Source organism: Oncorhynchus mykiss, chromosome 15, assembly GCF_057628025.1.
Source record: "Oncorhynchus mykiss isolate SJ-2025 chromosome 15, ASM5762802v1, whole genome shotgun sequence".
Taxonomy (NCBI): Eukaryota; Metazoa; Chordata; class Actinopteri; order Salmoniformes; family Salmonidae; genus Oncorhynchus; species Oncorhynchus mykiss.
Window position 1 is genome coordinate 49,640,315 of NC_143036.1, and position 16,307 is coordinate 49,656,621.

Below are 16,307 nucleotides of genomic sequence, written 5' to 3' on the forward strand. Positions count from 1 at the left end.
TCTCTGCAGCGATCCGAACCCCAAACCACAGCTGGAGGAGGGGTGAGAGGAGTGGGAAGGACAGGGCACAGGGTTTGATGCCAAAGAGAGAGAAAAGGGGGGAAACGAGTATCCTGCATTGCACTTCCATGGCCCATCATTGACACTACATCGATGGACACACTGCCCTCAGAGAAGTGAGTTCAGAGTGAGTGACATTAAGGTCTGCCCCATCCAAAACTCCACAACCAGAGTCATCATCATGCCCAACCAGTTGGTCAGCCTACAGTCTCAGACAATTTAATAAGGGGTGATAACACCAGATGCATGTAAAGGTATCAATGGATGACACCTGTCTTACTTGAACTCATGAATGCATTTCTGAATGAAAATAAACATTTTCAGCATCTCCATCTCATTCTCCCAATTTCATCATACCTTGGGAAGTCAGTCTGTACTCCCTGTCCTTGTGGTCACCCTGAGGAGAACCAGACCATGTGAACCACAGCTGGCCTTTACTGGCAGCACACAACCACAACAGAGAGGTGGAAGAGAGCCTAGCAGCTCTTCAACCAACACACACACACTTGTGGACTTCTGAGGCTATTTGACAGTTCAGGCAGGGATTTACTCCACAAAAGGGTTAGATTGCAGGCTAATAAAAACATCTGAATGGAGTGTACTAGTTCCTTTTGAAGTGCCTTGTTCTGGGAAAGTCAGCTGCAAAGACATCCATGTCAATCTTCACAGTATTGTTGTTTCTGTTTCCGATCTTGAGAGAGAGAGACAGAGAGAGAAATGCTGGAAGAGCAAAGTTGAAGGACTATACTCATGGCATCACTAAGTATCCACAGCAACCTGTTGTGACACGAATGCATACTTTCCTCACTGACTGCAATATACTGTTGAGTCGGTGGAGTGTTGCAAGTGGAGCTTTCCTTGTATTTCCGAGCAATATTAGGGCATCATCTATACACCACTTATCTATACAATCCTGAATTACATTTATATAGCATATGTAGGGAGATCTTGGCCCATCTAATTTTACAATGCTGACATAACATCTTGCATCTGGGTGCAAAAAACAAAACCATTATGCATACAGATGGGGAATATCATTGAGGTTTCTTGTGAACTAAAATCTCATCTCACTTTTGGCACATTGTGGTTTTGAGCAGATGAAACACTGGAAAAGTACCACAGAGAGGAAATGTGGGCAATAACAGTGTGTGAATGGGGGGGGGGGGGGGGGGTCTTTTTTTTGTGGAAAGCACCAGCCAGGACAGGTTTCGACTGGCTCCTCATCCAGCTCTAAGGCTGCAAAAACAGTCATAACAATTTGTCATTCCTTAGGAGGGTGAGAAGCAGGTTAGTTGGATATGATATGCGGCCTTTGATCAGGAGCAGACAACAGTTGATTTAGGATCAGGTTCATACTAAAACATACACATTTCACTAGTTCAGCCACAAGACATGGTCGTCAATCTTTTCAATTGCCTAACCCTAAAATAATACCACATTTGATCCATTTAATCTCAAACAAAACAGTACGTTTCATTCTGCCGATTCATCCAACTAACAGCTGATTTGAGATTTATTCTATGTGGTTAGGGTGCCACTCTGAGTTCAATTTTGAAAACTACAACAGTATTTGAATTGCATTGACTGCCCCCAAGAGGATGTTTTAGGCACTGCTAATCCAGAAAGATCCATAATCTGACCTATGCACCATCATTTCTGTTCTCAAAAACTTTATTTGAATTACGTTAAAATCCTGCATGAATAAAAAAAACAAGAACCAGAGTACTTGGGGGTTGAACCTTTATTTTGTCAGCCATTCTGTTGGCTGTCCATCCATAATCCACAGGTATAAAAGTCTGAAGAGTGCAGTATGCATGTCAAGTGTTCAATAACTGCCATGTAGTTATTTAAAAGTAGTGGCCTCAGGATATTTTGATGCTGTGAGCTATAGGGGTGTAGTCTCACAGGTCACAACGACCTAATACATTTACTCCAAATGCTCTTCCTGGTTTGTTCCAATTGGTTCTTTTCCTGAGGTCAAAGGTCCACGTGCTCTTCTGGACGTTTCACTGTGTCAGCCGCCTCCTCATTCTCCTCTGAAGGTAACAAAGACAAAACCACAAGCACTTGAAAATAACTGACCAACGCTGGAAGTCCCACACCCCTCAACTCATATACTGTACAAGGCAACACAATATCCTTTCCTTGTGGTGTTTATTTTGTCTTTATGTATAGCGTACGCTGCAAAAGGAATGACCTCATTGTGGACATAGAATTTGAGAAAAACGTCAAACACATACTTGCTTGATCATGCACTGATGTCAAATACAGTGTCAACCAAGAGAACCAAGAGTCATCTGATACAACTGCACCTGCAGTATTTCAGAGAGTATACTGTTACTGTAGTAGTAACTACAGTGACCTTAACCTGATTTGGATTTAATTCATGGTTGTGGTCAACATGACTTATTATGCAGAATGCAGTTACATGAAACAATAACACAAGATAACTAACGACACTCAATTAAAGTGTGTTGTCATGTATAAAATGCATTTTAAATTCATAAATCAACTAGTCAAGACTGTTATTATTGATTACCTGGCTCAGGTATTGTGACGCAGACTCCCTCCTGTTCCTCGTACCCGCTGGCACAGATACAGATGTAGCTTCCTTTGTTGTTCACACACTCCTGGTTTCCCGCAGTACACACAGCGTCAGGCTGCTCACACTCGTTCACATCTAAACAGATCAACCATCAAATTGGTTTTCAGCACTGTCTAATGACTTTCTGACAATGATTTTTAAAATGTTGTTACATTTATTAAAATAATTACATTCCCTCAGTGTACTAATTTCATGACTCTATAACCAAGAATGTATTCAAAATAGCTCCTGAAGTTTTATAATTGTATGTTCGGCAATGGGAAAATATGGTCATTTTTTTTCAATTTCCAGAAACATTTGTTTTGGAGATGAGGTTCAGACAGAGGTTTTATAAAGCCCTTTTACATCAGCAGTTGGAAAAGTATTTGTATAGTAACAAACAGCAACATCCTCAGTGAATTTCATAAAAAAGTGAAACATTAAAACAAGTTATCCTTTTTACATAAAACTATACAAAATATAATCACGTCACCAAATAATTGATTAAAACAGACTGTTTTGAAATAAAGGTCTACAGTAGCCCCAACAGCACTCTGTAGGGTAGCACGATGGTGTAGCCGGAGGTCAGCTGGTTTCCGTCCACCTCTGAGTACACGGACTTCAATACAAAACTTAGGAGGCTCATGGTTCTCAACCAATTCCAAAGACTTGCACAGTAATTAAGGCAACTTCCAGAGGACGTCCTCCAACCTATCGGAGCTCTTGCAGCATGAACTGACATGTCCATCCAATCAAAGGATCAGAGAATGAATCTAGTACTGAAAGCATACGCTACAGCTAGCTAGCACTGCAGTGCATAAAAAGTGGTGAGTAGTTGACTCAAAGATAGAAAGACAATAGAAGAACAGTTTTGAACAAATTAATTTCTTGAAAAATTAAGGAGAAACAAGAGCTAGCTATATATAGTTGTATTTCTTTCATTTTCACTTTGCTGGCGAATGCAGCTAGCTAGTATAGCTTACACTGAAACAGAGGGATGCTAGGTTAATTAGCTAGCTATGGCTATCCAACACTGGAACTCTTCCAAGTCAAGGTAAGCTTTAAGTTTTAGTAATTTAATGCCACCAGGACCCGCCGGTGCAACTGCTGAACTGCATGATTGTAGCAGATTTACTAATGTTTTGGAAATGATGTTCGCTAATATGGTGACAATGTAGGCTGTGTGTAGCAGTTATGATATGAAGGTGCTGCTTGGAAAGTTTCTTCCGCCTGGTCACTAACAGCTGATGTGTTTTGCACTGAAGTCCACAAGTGAAAAAGTGAGGAGGAGAGTACGTAGATGCGATACAAAGCACAAAACTATCATGCTGTTTGTATGTGGCTGCTATGAAAGTGCTATGTGCTAAGTGTTATGAAAATATTAATTCCGGCAATTCTGTTGAAAAACATTTAAAACGGAAGCGAACGGAATGGGGATACATATACCTGAAGTTGTCTAAAAGAAAGTCTTGTTTGCTAAATTTGAGTATTATGTAGTAGCCTAAACCTAGCGATGTTACATTGGGCTGGGTGAATAAAATACCAATGACAGTCATCCAATATGCTGTAATAGAAATAAGGCCATGCTCATAAAACAAACAATCGTCCTCCCTCATCTTAAATGTCACAGACTGCCAAGGAGTTATGAGCATGTCAATAAGCATTCAACAACATCCATGTCATTCCCATTTCATTAAAAGATACAATATGTTACTTTTTGGGTGACCCGACCAAATTCACATAGAAATGTGAGTTACAGATCTGTCACTCTCATTGGAAGCAAGTCTATGAAGCGGTAGATCTGTTCCATGGGTCTTATTTCTATGCTTCCTGTTTTTAAGTATTTTACTTTCGGTTTTGTACACCAGCTTCAAACAGCTGAAAATACAATATTTTTGGTTATGGAAAAGATATTTCACAGCAGTTTAGATGGTACAATGATTCTCTACACTATACTTGCCTGACATGTCACAAACTGAAATTAGGCAAACAAATAGAATTTCAGCAACCAAGAAATGGCGGAGCAATTTCAGCATAGTGCATCTTTAAAGCATAAAAAGTATATTTAAGCAAAGTATCTGACAGTTAAAACATGGATCTAGATTTAGCATGTAGAGAAATGTAGGGAAAGCATTGCGAGTGGTAATGTACTGTATCGTCCTGCCTTTAAGGTAGTGTCCAGACTATGGACAAACCTCCATTGTGGACGAGTTACTCTATGTCCAAGACTATTGCCTCTCTGTTACTGGCCAACAGGGTACACAGGCTGGACAACTGAAGGTGGCAACATCAAGGAGGGAAAGAAGGAAGAAAGGATGAAATAATGAATAAAATTACAAAGAAGTGATGAAGGGAGGGAGAGAGGAAAGGAAGATACTTCAGGGCCATAATGTAAGGTGAGATGTCCTAGCTCCAAGTGTGGGTAACTGCATATGTGGAATGTGACATAGTGGGCATTGCGTGAAAAAAAGCGGTGAGATTGGTCTCAAGACTTTCGCGTGACTGCTTCCTTGTAGCATTTTAGCAAAGCCGGTTAGGTATGTCAGGAAAAGTAACGTGGCACTTTAGGAGAATGAGGTTTAGGTTAGGAAAGGGGTTAGGCTTAGCTAAAATGCTACAAAGAAGCAGCAAGCAAGCGGTTACTTTTTCGATACACTTCGTGTTGATCCTCCCAATTGTTTTGCAAAGCCCACTTTCAGACACACTTCACGAACGCAGTTAACCATGACTCCCTACCTGTGCAGGTGCCCTCTGTGTCCTGGTACCCAGGAGCACAGCTCTGGCACTTATCAGGCCCTGCCTCAGTACAGCCTGAACACACCTTGTCACAGCCTACCAGAGAGGAGAACACAGAGTTCAAATGTTAATACTTGTTTAAAGTTTATTACAAATAGCTTAGTCAGTATACATATTTATATTTTCAGTCCCTAATACAATAGCTGTATGCATCCAACAATATAGTAAATATGGTCCTCTCACTAAGTAGTAAACCAGCTTTACAGTACCTTTACAGGAGAAGGAGCCATCTGTGTTCAGACAGTACTGATCCTCTTTGCAGAGAGGAGGGTCGTTCAAGCACTCGTTCACATCTAGTGTCACACAATGAGAAGCAACAGGAAAAGTGAATTTGATCTTGATGTCAAATTCATAACAGGGAAAGTACTTATGCCACAGAAAAGTATAAAAATGTCTCTCTCACCAAGACAGGCCCCCTCGTCATCCTCCCCCCAGCCAGTCTTGCACTTCTCACAGTCCTCATTGGTTAGACCAGTGCAGGTCTTGCAGGAGGAGTGGCACTCTGTAGTGTATGGGATTGAGTGGGAAAGGTGGTCTGAGATGCATGCACTGCTCCAAATACACCCCTAGCCTGTCCCCTAGGCACATTGCTTAGATCTGAAAGGAATGGATTTGTGTAAACCATTGTTAAAAAATAACATGCAAATATAATAAACCAATTACCTGTGCATAGTGAAAACGTGTCGTTCCTAATTTCATTGAAGTATCCGTCGATGCAATCCAGACAGAACTCCCCCTTGTAACCATGGTCACAGTTGCACCTGCCATTACCCCCTCGTGTTCCATCACCGTCACACACACCGTTGCCATGGCAAGGCCTCTCGGAACCCCCCACACAGGCTGTCAGAAGGAAACAGATGATTCTCATTCACCCATGGCTGGTTGGTATTAGTCAAATAAATGTGGTGTTGGAGGAGTACGTATTTACCATTGCAATCTGGGCCAAATGTTCCATTCAAACAGCACACATTGATGGTATCAATGCAGAACCACTTATACAGATCAGGATGCTTCTTTTGCCTGGATTGGAAGAGCGAGATGTCAAATCACAATACACCATTGACTTGTAGCCTGGAAGTTCAGATATTCTACAAGGACAAATATAGTGTGATAAGGAGTCATGAAATCTGATGTCAATGGCCTATGCTCCAGGAGAAGTAAAACGCCTAAGTAAGTAAGTAAGGGGTTTTGCGCTCATGGGACATGTGCTGCCCTCGTGTTTTAGCTGATCACTCAGGTCAAGTACTCACCTCTTGAACCACCAGGTCTCAAAGTGGTCCTCATGCTCCTCTACCATGTGGTTACAGTCAAAGCTGCTGCTCTCACACAGATTCTCCAGAATCTCAACTAGGCGGATCTCACTGAGGAGAGGGGGAGGAGGGAAAGGGAAGAGGAGACAGAGAAATCAGCTTCTATTGTGCCACTGGGTCAACAGAGAATACGTGGTCTTGGTCAGCATGACAAATAGGTTTAGCAATCACTGATCAGAGCAAACAGATGTGTGATAAGCACAGCAACAGTCCAGCATTAGGAGGAATCGTTTGTGTGATGAGTGGTGTATAGGAATCTTACCTCGTCTCATATTTGGAAAGTGCCCTCTCCTCCCAAGCGGTGTTTCCTCCACCAAAGTTCTGCTTTTTTGTTTGGTCCAATCCCTGTTGGTACAAGTAGTGTGAGGATGAAGACTAGCTAACCACAAATATTATGGCAGTCATTTCATCAATGGTGAAAATGTACTACAGCACTGTGTCTGGTAATCTGGGTGTAAAGAGCACACATATGTTAGCTAGTTATTTGGTCTGACTCCCACATTATAAACTGGTCTAATGTTAATTGACTCACTAGTATACTGGTGTTATGATGTTCAGTCATATTACATAGCCTACATCAAGGTCAGAACAGGAGGGCTTAGTTACATTAACGCATTTCAAGCACAATACACCATCATTGGTTGCCCACTGGTAAATAAAAGCACATCAACTGATTGTGGTTTGAATCAGACCAATTGATAGTACTGCCAAGCTAGCCAAGGCAAATTATGCACAGAACAACATTTCAAACTTACCTTAATGAAGTTATCAGCTATCTGTTTGCAGGTATGACATGAGCTTTTTAAGTCTTTTGCATGGGTGCATTGTGATAGTAAAATAAAAGCTAGGTTAAAAAATAGCCACAATAATTGACGGAACGATAGCATTCTGGCTAACTACAGTAACGTTAGATGGATAGCAGTTGAATGACTCGAAGTTTCACATCATAGCTAACGTTATACCTTAGCCACTTGCCAGCAAACTTCCTATCCCTAAAAACATGCAGCACAGCGTCCAGCCACATATAAAACAATTCATTGGAAGTTAGCTAGCGTTATCTATGCAAAGCATTCGAAAGTATTATGTACATGCAGGTAGAAAAAAAATAGCTACTTTTTTCCGGACAGGCTCTTGGTACGAGTGTGGCTTGTCGTGATTTGCCATTTTGCCCGTCAATCACTATAAGTACCAATGACATTCTGCCACGCGCGGGACACCGGTCTTCATTCTTCCCACGTGGAAAAATAAATTAATATTTCCATATTCTTGCGCATGCGTCAACTTCCTATGTGCGTTCACGTCATGGCAGAGAAGAGGGCTGCGTCTGGGAAATCACTGTTGTTTGTACTCATTTCGGTGGCTCTATTACATTTGTTTATTTGTCCTTTTACAAAAGTTGAAGAGAGTTTCAACTTACAAGCAGTGCATGATATTCTTTATCACAGACTTGATTTTGAAAAGGTAAGACAGACCTACGCATACAACAGCCAACTAACGTTAACGGTAGCTAGCTAAAAGTTAGCTAACATTAATCTTCTTTACACATGCATGGTGCAAATGCTTGTTGACAGTGTTACACTATTTCTTGATAAAGCGTTCTACAACATTAAGTCATTTTGTGCCCCCCTAAACAATGACAAATAGTTTAGGCTCCCGGGTGTTCTAAGACACTGCAGTACCTAGTTCGAATCCAGGCTGCATCACATCCGGCTGTGGTTGGTAGTCTCATAGGGCAGCGCGCAATTGGCACGGCGTCGTCCGGGTTTGGCCGGGGTAGGCCATCATTGTAAATAAGAACTTGTAATTAACTGACTTGCCTAGTTAAAAAAAAATGTAAATGCCAGAACTCCATTGCTTATGTTGACTATCTTCCTACTGTCTCACCAGTATGACCACCATGAATTCCCTGGTGTGGTGCCACGGACATTCCTTGGTGCTGTGTTCATATCAACGGTATGCTCCCCATTGTTCTACCTGCTGTCACTACTGGATGCTTCTAAATTCTACACACAACTGATGGGTAAGTCCTGCTACTATTATATGATATCCATAACAGCAGTGCAATAGAGAAGACCTGGGTTCAATATATTTTTCTCTTTTGGGACTACTCAATTGTTTCCATAGTGCCAGACAAACTAAATCAAGTACAGCTTGACAGGTCTGACACAAATCAGTCCACTTACTCAAATGTATTGATGTGTACCTTTTTTGCTATCCAGTGCGAGGTTGCCTGGGAGTGTGTGTGACATTAGCTCTATGGAGCATGCAGAGGGAGGTTCGGAGGCAGTTCGGGTCGACAGTTGCGGGACTGTTCTGTCTCACCTGCGCCTCACAGTTCCATCTCATGTTCTACAGCACGAGACCCCTCCCCAATGTATTTGCACTGCCAATAGGTAAGAGACACTGATATATATTAAAGACATGACTATAGTATACAAATTTATTGGATGAACATTTTGATGAAAATACTGTTGGAGAAGCCTCGTGTAGGTTAAACTCTTAATTTGTATTATAGATGTCGACCGATTAATCGGAATGGCCGATTTTAATTAGGGCCAATTTCAAGTTTTCATAACAATCGGAAATCTGTATTTTTGGACACTGATTTTTATTTGTATTTTTTTAACACCTTTATTTAACTAGGCAAGTCAGTTAAGAACACATTCTTATTTTCAATGACGGCCTAGGAACGGTGGGTTAACTGCCTTGTTCAGGGGCAGAATGACAGATTTTTACCTTGTCAGCTCGGGGGATTCAATCTTGCAACCTTACAGTTAACTAGTCCAATGCTATAACCACCTGATTACATTGCACTCCACAAGGAGACAGCCTGTTACGCGAATGCAGTAAGCCAAGGTAAGTTGAAAGCTAGCATTAAACGTATCTTATAAAAAGCAATCAATCAATCAATCATAATCACTACACACGGCTGATGATATTACTAGTTTATCTAGCGTGTCCTGCGTTGCATATCATTGATGCGGTGCGTATCGTTGCTCCAATGTGTACCTAACCATAAACATCAATGCCTTTTTTTAAATCAATACACAGAAGTATATCTTTTAAAACCTGCATATTTAGCTAAAAGATATCCGGGTTAGCAGGCAATATTAACCAGGTGAAATTGTGTCACTTCTCTTGCGTTCATTGCACGCAGAGTCAGTGTATATGCAACAGTTTGTGCCGCCTAATTTGCCAGAATTTTACGTTATTATGACATGGCATTGAAGGTTGTGCAATGTAACAGGAATATTTAGACTTATGGATGCCACCCGTTAGATAAAATAGGGAACGGTTCCGTATTTCACTGAAAGAATAAATGTCTTGTTTTCGAGATGATAGTTTCCGGATTTGACCATATTAATGACCCAAGGCTCGTATTTCTGTGTGTTATTATGTTATAATTTAGTCTATGATTTGATAGAGCAGTCTGACTGAGCTGTGGTAGGCAACAGCAGGCTCGTAAGCATTCATTCAAACAGCACTTTCGTGTGTTTTGCCAGCAGCTCTACTGTTTATGACTTCAAGCCTATCAACTCCTGAGATGAGGCTGGTGTAACCAATGTGAAATGGCTAGCTAGTTAGCGGGGAGCGCGCTAATAGCGTTTCAAACATCACTCACTCTGAGACTTGGAGTAGTTATTCCCCTTGCTCTGCTGCTTCGAGGGTGGCTGTTGTCGTTGTGTTCCTGGTTCAAGCCCAGGAGCGAGGAGAGGGACGGAAGCTATACTGTTACACTGACAATACTAAAGTGCCTATAAGATCAAATCAAATCAAATTGTATTTGTCACATACACATGGTTAGCAGATGTTAATGCGAGTGTAGCGAAATGCTTGTGCTTCTAATTCCGACAATGCAGTAATAACCAACAAGTAATCTAACTAACAATTCTAAAACTACTGTCTTATACACAGTGTAAGGGGATAAAGAATATGTACATAAGGATATATGAATGAGTGATGGTACAGAGCAGCATAGGCAGGATACAGTAGATGGTATCGAGTACAGTATATACATGAGGTGAGTATGTAAACAAAGTGGCATAGTTAAAGTGGCTAGTGATACATGTATTACAAAAGGATGCAGTCGATGATATAGAGTACAGTATATACGTATGCATATGAGATGAATAATGTAGGGTAAGTAACATTATATAAGGTAGCATTGTTTAAAGTGGCTAGTGATATATTTATATAATTTCCCATCAATTCCCATTATTAAAGTGGCTGGAGTTGAGTCAGTGTCAGTGTGTTGGCAGCAGCCACTCAATGTTAGTGGTGGCTGTTTAACAGTCTGATGGCCTTGAGATAGAAGCTGTTTTTCAGTCTCTCGGTCCCAGCTTTGATGCACCTGTACTGACCTCGCCATCTGGATGATAGCGGGGTGAACAGGCAGTGGCTCGGGTGGTTGATGTCCTTGATGATCTTTATGGCCTTCCTGTAACATCGGGTGGTGTAGGTGTCCTGGAGGGCAGGTAGTTTGCCCCCGGTGATGCGTTGTGCAGACCTCACTACCCTCTGGAGAGTCTTACGGTTGTGGGCGGAGCAGTTGCCGTACCAGGCGGTGATACAGCCAGCCAGGATCCAATAGTCAAAGGTTACTTAAATACAAATGGTATAGAGAAAAATAGTCCTATAATAACTACAACCTAAAACTTTTTACTTGGGAATATTGAAGACTCATGTTAAAAGGAACCACCAGCTTTCATATGTTCTCATGTTCTGAGCAAGGAACTTAAACGTTAGCTTTTTTACATGGCACATATTGCACTTTTACCTTCTTCTCCAACGCTTTGTTTTTGCATTATTTAAACCAAATTGAACATGTTTCATTATTTATTTGAGGCTAAATTGATTTTATTGATGTATTAAATTAAGTTAAAATAAGTGTTCATTCAGTATTGTTGTAATTGTCATTATTACAAATACATTTTAAAAAATTGCCCGATTAATCGGTATCGGCTTTTTTTGGTCCTCCAATAATCGGTATCGGCGTTGAAAAATCATAATCGGTCGACCTCTAATAAAAATGTCCGCCAATGTGTTAAAGGTGCTACAGAAAGGATTTTTTCCATTGTAATTTCAGATCATGTCCATAATATATCCAGTAATAGTGGAATGATGGTGTTTCACAGTATTACTTACCCGCAGCATTGTGATTGGCTGTGATATTTGCCTATTGCTTTCTCCTGCCGAGTGGCACCTGTTGTCAAAATGGGAGAGCTGTTTTGACTTTGGCTATGTTATGTAGTGGATATTGGATCAAGTGCCAAATGTAAAAATTACTCTGCCATTTCCTGGTTGCTACAATTCTACACTGTTTTCTCAATTTCAGTGAGGAAACAAGCACGGCATATTGTAGGGAATCATTGTACCATTTAAATCAATGTGAAATATATTTTTGATAACAAAAAATACAATTTGTACAGCTGTTTAAAGCTGGAGGACCAAAACTGAAAGTAAGGCTCAATTGCGAGTCTCCCATGTTACATGAAAATGGATTGGGGTGAGGGGGCAGATTTGTTTTGACTGGAGCCTAGTGCTGTTGCAATTAACCTAGCTTACACATGCTATTGGTGAACAATTCTAGGTGCAGCACCTTTAAAATACACTACATGACCAAAAGTATGTGGACAACTGCTCATTGAACACCTTTTTCCAAAATCATGGGTGTTAATAAGGAGTTGGTTCCCCCCTTTGCTGCTTTAATAGCCTCCACTCTTCTGGGAAGGCTTTTCACTAAATGTTGGGACATTGCTGCGGGGACTTCTATTCAGCCATAAGAGCATTAGTGAAGTAGGGGACTGATGTTGTGCGACTAGGCCTGGCTCGCAGTTGGTGTTCCAATTCATCCCAAAGTGTTCGATAGGGTTGAGGTCAGGGCTCTGCAGGCCAGTTAAGTTCTTCCACACCGATCTCGACAAACCATTTCTGTATTGATCCCGCTTTGTGCACAGGGGCATTGTCATGCTGAAACAAAAGGACCTTCCCCAAACTGTTGGAAGCCCAGAATCATCTAGAATGTCCTTGTATGCTGTAGTGTTAAGAATTCCCTACATGGGAACAAAGGGCCCAGCCAGAAACATGAATAAGAGCCCCAGTCCATTATTCCTCCTCCATCAAACTTTACAGTTGGCACTATGCATTGGGGCAGGTAGCGTTCTCCTGGCATCCGCCAAACCCAGATTCGTCCGTTGGACTGCCAGATGGTGAAGTATGATTCATCACTCTGAAGATCACATTTCCACTGCTCCAGGGTCCAATGGCGGCAAGCTTTACACCACTCCAGCCGACGCTTGGCATTGCACATGGTGCTCTTAGGCTTGTGTGCGGCTGCTCGGCCAGGGAAACCCATTTCATGAAGCTCCCGACAAAGTTACTGTGCAGACGTTGCCTCCAGAAGCAGTTTGGAACTCTTTAGTGAGGACAGGCCAAATTTTTTAAAAAGTGCTTCAGCACTCGGCGGTCCCGTTCTGTGAGCTAGTGTGGCCTACCACTTCGCTGCTGACCTGTTTGTTGCTCCTAGACGTTTCCACTTCACAATAACAGCACTAACAGTTGACCAGAGCAGCTTTAGCAGGGCATAAGTTGATTAACTAACTTGTTGGAAGCTGGCGTCTTGTGACGGTACCACATTGAAAGTCACTGAGCTCTTCAGTAAGGCAATTCTACTGCCAATGTTTGTCTATGGAAATTGCATGGCTGTGTGCTTGATTTTTATATACCTTTCAGCAATGGATGTGGCTGAAATGGCTGAATCCACTCATTTTAAAGGGGTGTCCACATAATTTTGTGTATATAGTCTGTTTTAAGTCCTTTCTTCGAGCAGTTTCACTGATGATTATCTTATGCAGTTAAATGGTCTGTTCTGTTTTCTTCCTAGTTCTGTTGGCGTTCACTGCATGGATGGGGCAGAGGTATGGGTCCTTCATCTGTCTCTCTGCGCTCGTCATCATAGTGTTTAGATCAGAACTGTGTCTCTACCTGGGTCTTATGCTGCTCATGTCACTACTGAGCAGGAGGCTGGGGATCCTTCAACTGTTCTACTATGCCATTCCTGCAGGTGCTCTGTCACTAGGTAAATCTGTTATCAGCAACACTAATTATGGTCCTGGATAACTACAGAGTGTGCAGGCTTTTGCTCCAGCCCAGCACTAACACAGCTGGCTAGGCTATAGTAGTTAGATGAGTCGGGTGTGCTGTAGCTTGCCTGGAACAAATGCATACATACCCTGTAGTTTTTCAGGATTAGAAGTGTCATAAATATATGTGCTCTTTAGATGAACGTCTAATTTTATCTTCTCTCTTTCAGCTTTGACTGTCTGCATTGACTCATTCTTCTGGAATAAGCTGCTTTGGCCCGAGGGCCAGGTACTCTGGTACAACACCATCCTGAACAAGAGCTCCAACTGGGGAATATCCTTCACTTCACTAAATGCTTGTTATAAACCCCTAACAATAATGCCCACAGTCAACTAATTAAATCATGCAACGCAGCTTGACACCTGCTTCTCCTTGATCGATTCTGAGTCAGTATCAATGTTTGTGATAATATTCCGAAAGTAATGGGGTCATTTTCCACTCATCACGGAGATCCCACTTTTGATCTGAAAACAACTTGCTATCTTTCCTTGACTTTCTCCCCCAGTAAACCTCCCCCTTTCTGTGGTACTTCTACTCTGCTCTACCCCGTGCCCTGGGCTGCGCAGTTCTGTTCATCCCCCTAGGCCTGCTGGACAGACGGACGCGCACCCTGCTGCTGCCGACTGTAGGATTTATCCTGCTCTACTCTTTCCTGCCCCATAAGGAGCTACGCTTTATCCTCTACACCTTCCCTGTGCTGAATATAGTGGCTGCACGGGGCTGCTCCTTCATGTAAGGAGAGAGAGGCTGTTATTGGCATGAGTGTTGTCTGTTTAGGGAGGTTTAGTATAATGTTGAAAAAACATGGTAGAAGCTTATTGACATTTTTGGCCTTCAGGATGGAGTCACAGTTCAATTGTCTTTCGGGGGACATACTTTAAGTGTGGACAGAGAAACCACATTATTTAATAATGTTGAACCTTTTAATTCTCGGTCCTACAGTCTGAACAACTACCACAAATCTTGGATGTATAAACTTGGCTCCTTAATCGTGGTTGGCCAGTTGGTGACAAATGCTGCATACTCCAGCATATCTCTGTACGTGTCCCATCACAACTACCCTGGAGGCAGGGGGGTGCAGGTACTACATAAACTAGTGCCATCTACATCAGGTAAGAGCAGTGATGTAGTGGAGGGTAAACGGTGTTTACACACCTTTCTTATTTTTAGTGAACTTTTCACCACCTTTTACGGAAAAATGTATTATGTATAGTAGGGAGCGTTAATTTACTCGCTGCTATCAGTGTTTACCCACTTTAAAAAAAATATCAGACAGTAAGGGAAGTATCATGGTTGCAGAAACACTGATTAAAGGCTGTATGTAATCAATTGCTTCTCCTCAGATGTCTCTGTTCATATTGATGTATTTGCTGCCCAAACTGGAGTGTCACGTTTCTTAGAACTGAACAGAAACTGGAGGTTAGTTTCACTAGGTATTCTATTCTGGAATATAACTGTTTCCAACCTTCTAAAGGCATTCTAAGGATTCAGCTTTGTGTTCTATTGTCAGGTATGACAAGAGAGAAGACGTTGGCCCTGGACACCCTGATATGAAGACCTACTCCCATGTTCTGATGGAGGCCAATGCCACTCAGATAGCACTACTCAAAGACTCCCACATGCCTTTGGCCTTCATCCAAGGTTACAGCAACATGTTGTTGAATGCCTTTCGGTTTCCTTTCTTCAGTATAAACCTGGAAGACAAACTGGTGTTGCTAGAAAGAGTACCCGACCCTGAGCATCCCAGTTGAACTGACAGGGATGTCGTTTTTCAGGATTTAGTTTTTTCTTATGACCAAATTGTAAATAACCAAAACTAAATTGCAGTGTATTGAAAACAGATCACTCTTTTGGGCTATAAGTTGTTTGGAGCCAGGTATTGGTAGGGTATGCCGAAAGGATCACCTGCTTTATTTTTAATATGGAAATTACTAGAATGTGTCTGGCAAGGCCAACTTAGATAAACATTCACATGCAAAGAAAGTGTGTATATAGGCCTTTCATTACTTCAACTGAAAATGATCCAATACAATATACTTATCCAATTTTACTCCACCAAACCAGGTAACTGGTTTACTGTCTAACACTTCCTTCAAACAAAGTGGTCAGATAACCCCAGTTCAATAACTGCCATCCTTCAAAACTGCATTTATTTTTCTGAAATAAGTTCAAAGATCTCATTATGCTATTGATCCATTTTAATGTGTTTATGGTTTCCTATAAGAACAAAACTGCTTGTTGTGAGCTTTGGAATAAAACTGAAGAGGAAACTTGTCCTGTGTGTTGACTTACAAGGAAGTACTTGAGGCACTATTACATGTTTCTAGAGACCACTGTTTACAGAAAGGTTACATTTAAACATTCCCTGGTGACTGTTCCCCATGACAGTGGGATGTCTGGGTCATGTTTTGTAG

At 41.6% G+C, this 16,307-nt stretch overlaps 2 protein-coding genes across 5 annotated transcripts; one reads left to right on the forward strand and one right to left on the reverse strand.

The window, feature by feature from the left end:
* Positions 1-1,783: 1,783 nt before the first annotated feature.
* Positions 1,784-7,954, reverse strand: creld2 (CRELD disulfide isomerase 2). 2 transcript variants are annotated; one of them, XM_021563368.3, is made up of 11 exons: positions 7,506-7,907; positions 7,013-7,095; positions 6,691-6,801; positions 6,369-6,460; positions 6,104-6,280; positions 5,844-5,942; positions 5,650-5,733; positions 5,381-5,476; positions 2,600-2,740; positions 2,301-2,372; positions 1,784-2,096 (listed from the first exon to the last, which is right to left on the reverse strand). In XM_021563368.3, the coding sequence occupies exons 1-11, from the start codon at positions 7,635-7,637 to the stop codon at positions 2,038-2,040; spliced, it is 1,146 nt and encodes a 381-aa protein (XP_021419043.3). In that variant the 5' UTR covers positions 7,638-7,907; the 3' UTR covers positions 1,784-2,037. The 2 variants fall into 2 exon arrangements, with proteins under 2 accessions (XP_021419043.3, XP_021419044.3); XM_021563369.3 differs by lacking the exon at positions 2,301-2,372 and having other exon boundaries at positions 7,506-7,954.
* Positions 7,955-8,018: 64 nt separating this feature from the next.
* alg12 (ALG12 alpha-1,6-mannosyltransferase) lies at positions 8,019-16,163 on the forward strand. Of its 3 annotated transcripts, none has more exons than XR_016486726.1 (9): positions 8,019-8,211; positions 8,638-8,770; positions 8,970-9,143; positions 13,634-13,828; positions 14,063-14,166; positions 14,404-14,625; positions 14,836-15,005; positions 15,237-15,312; positions 15,404-16,163. XR_016486726.1 is itself a non-coding variant. In XM_090200230.1 (9 exons), exons 1-9 carry the CDS (start codon positions 8,023-8,025, stop codon positions 15,642-15,644), a joined length of 1,506 nt encoding a protein of 501 aa, XP_090056356.1. In that variant the 5' UTR covers positions 8,019-8,022; the 3' UTR covers positions 15,645-16,163. The 3 variants fall into 3 exon arrangements, 2 of the variants coding, with proteins under 2 accessions (XP_090056356.1, XP_090056357.1); XM_090200230.1 differs by having other exon boundaries at positions 14,063-14,165; positions 14,401-14,625; XM_090200231.1 differs by lacking the exon at positions 14,404-14,625 and having other exon boundaries at positions 14,897-15,005.
* The last annotated feature ends 144 nt before the right edge of the window (positions 16,164-16,307 follow it).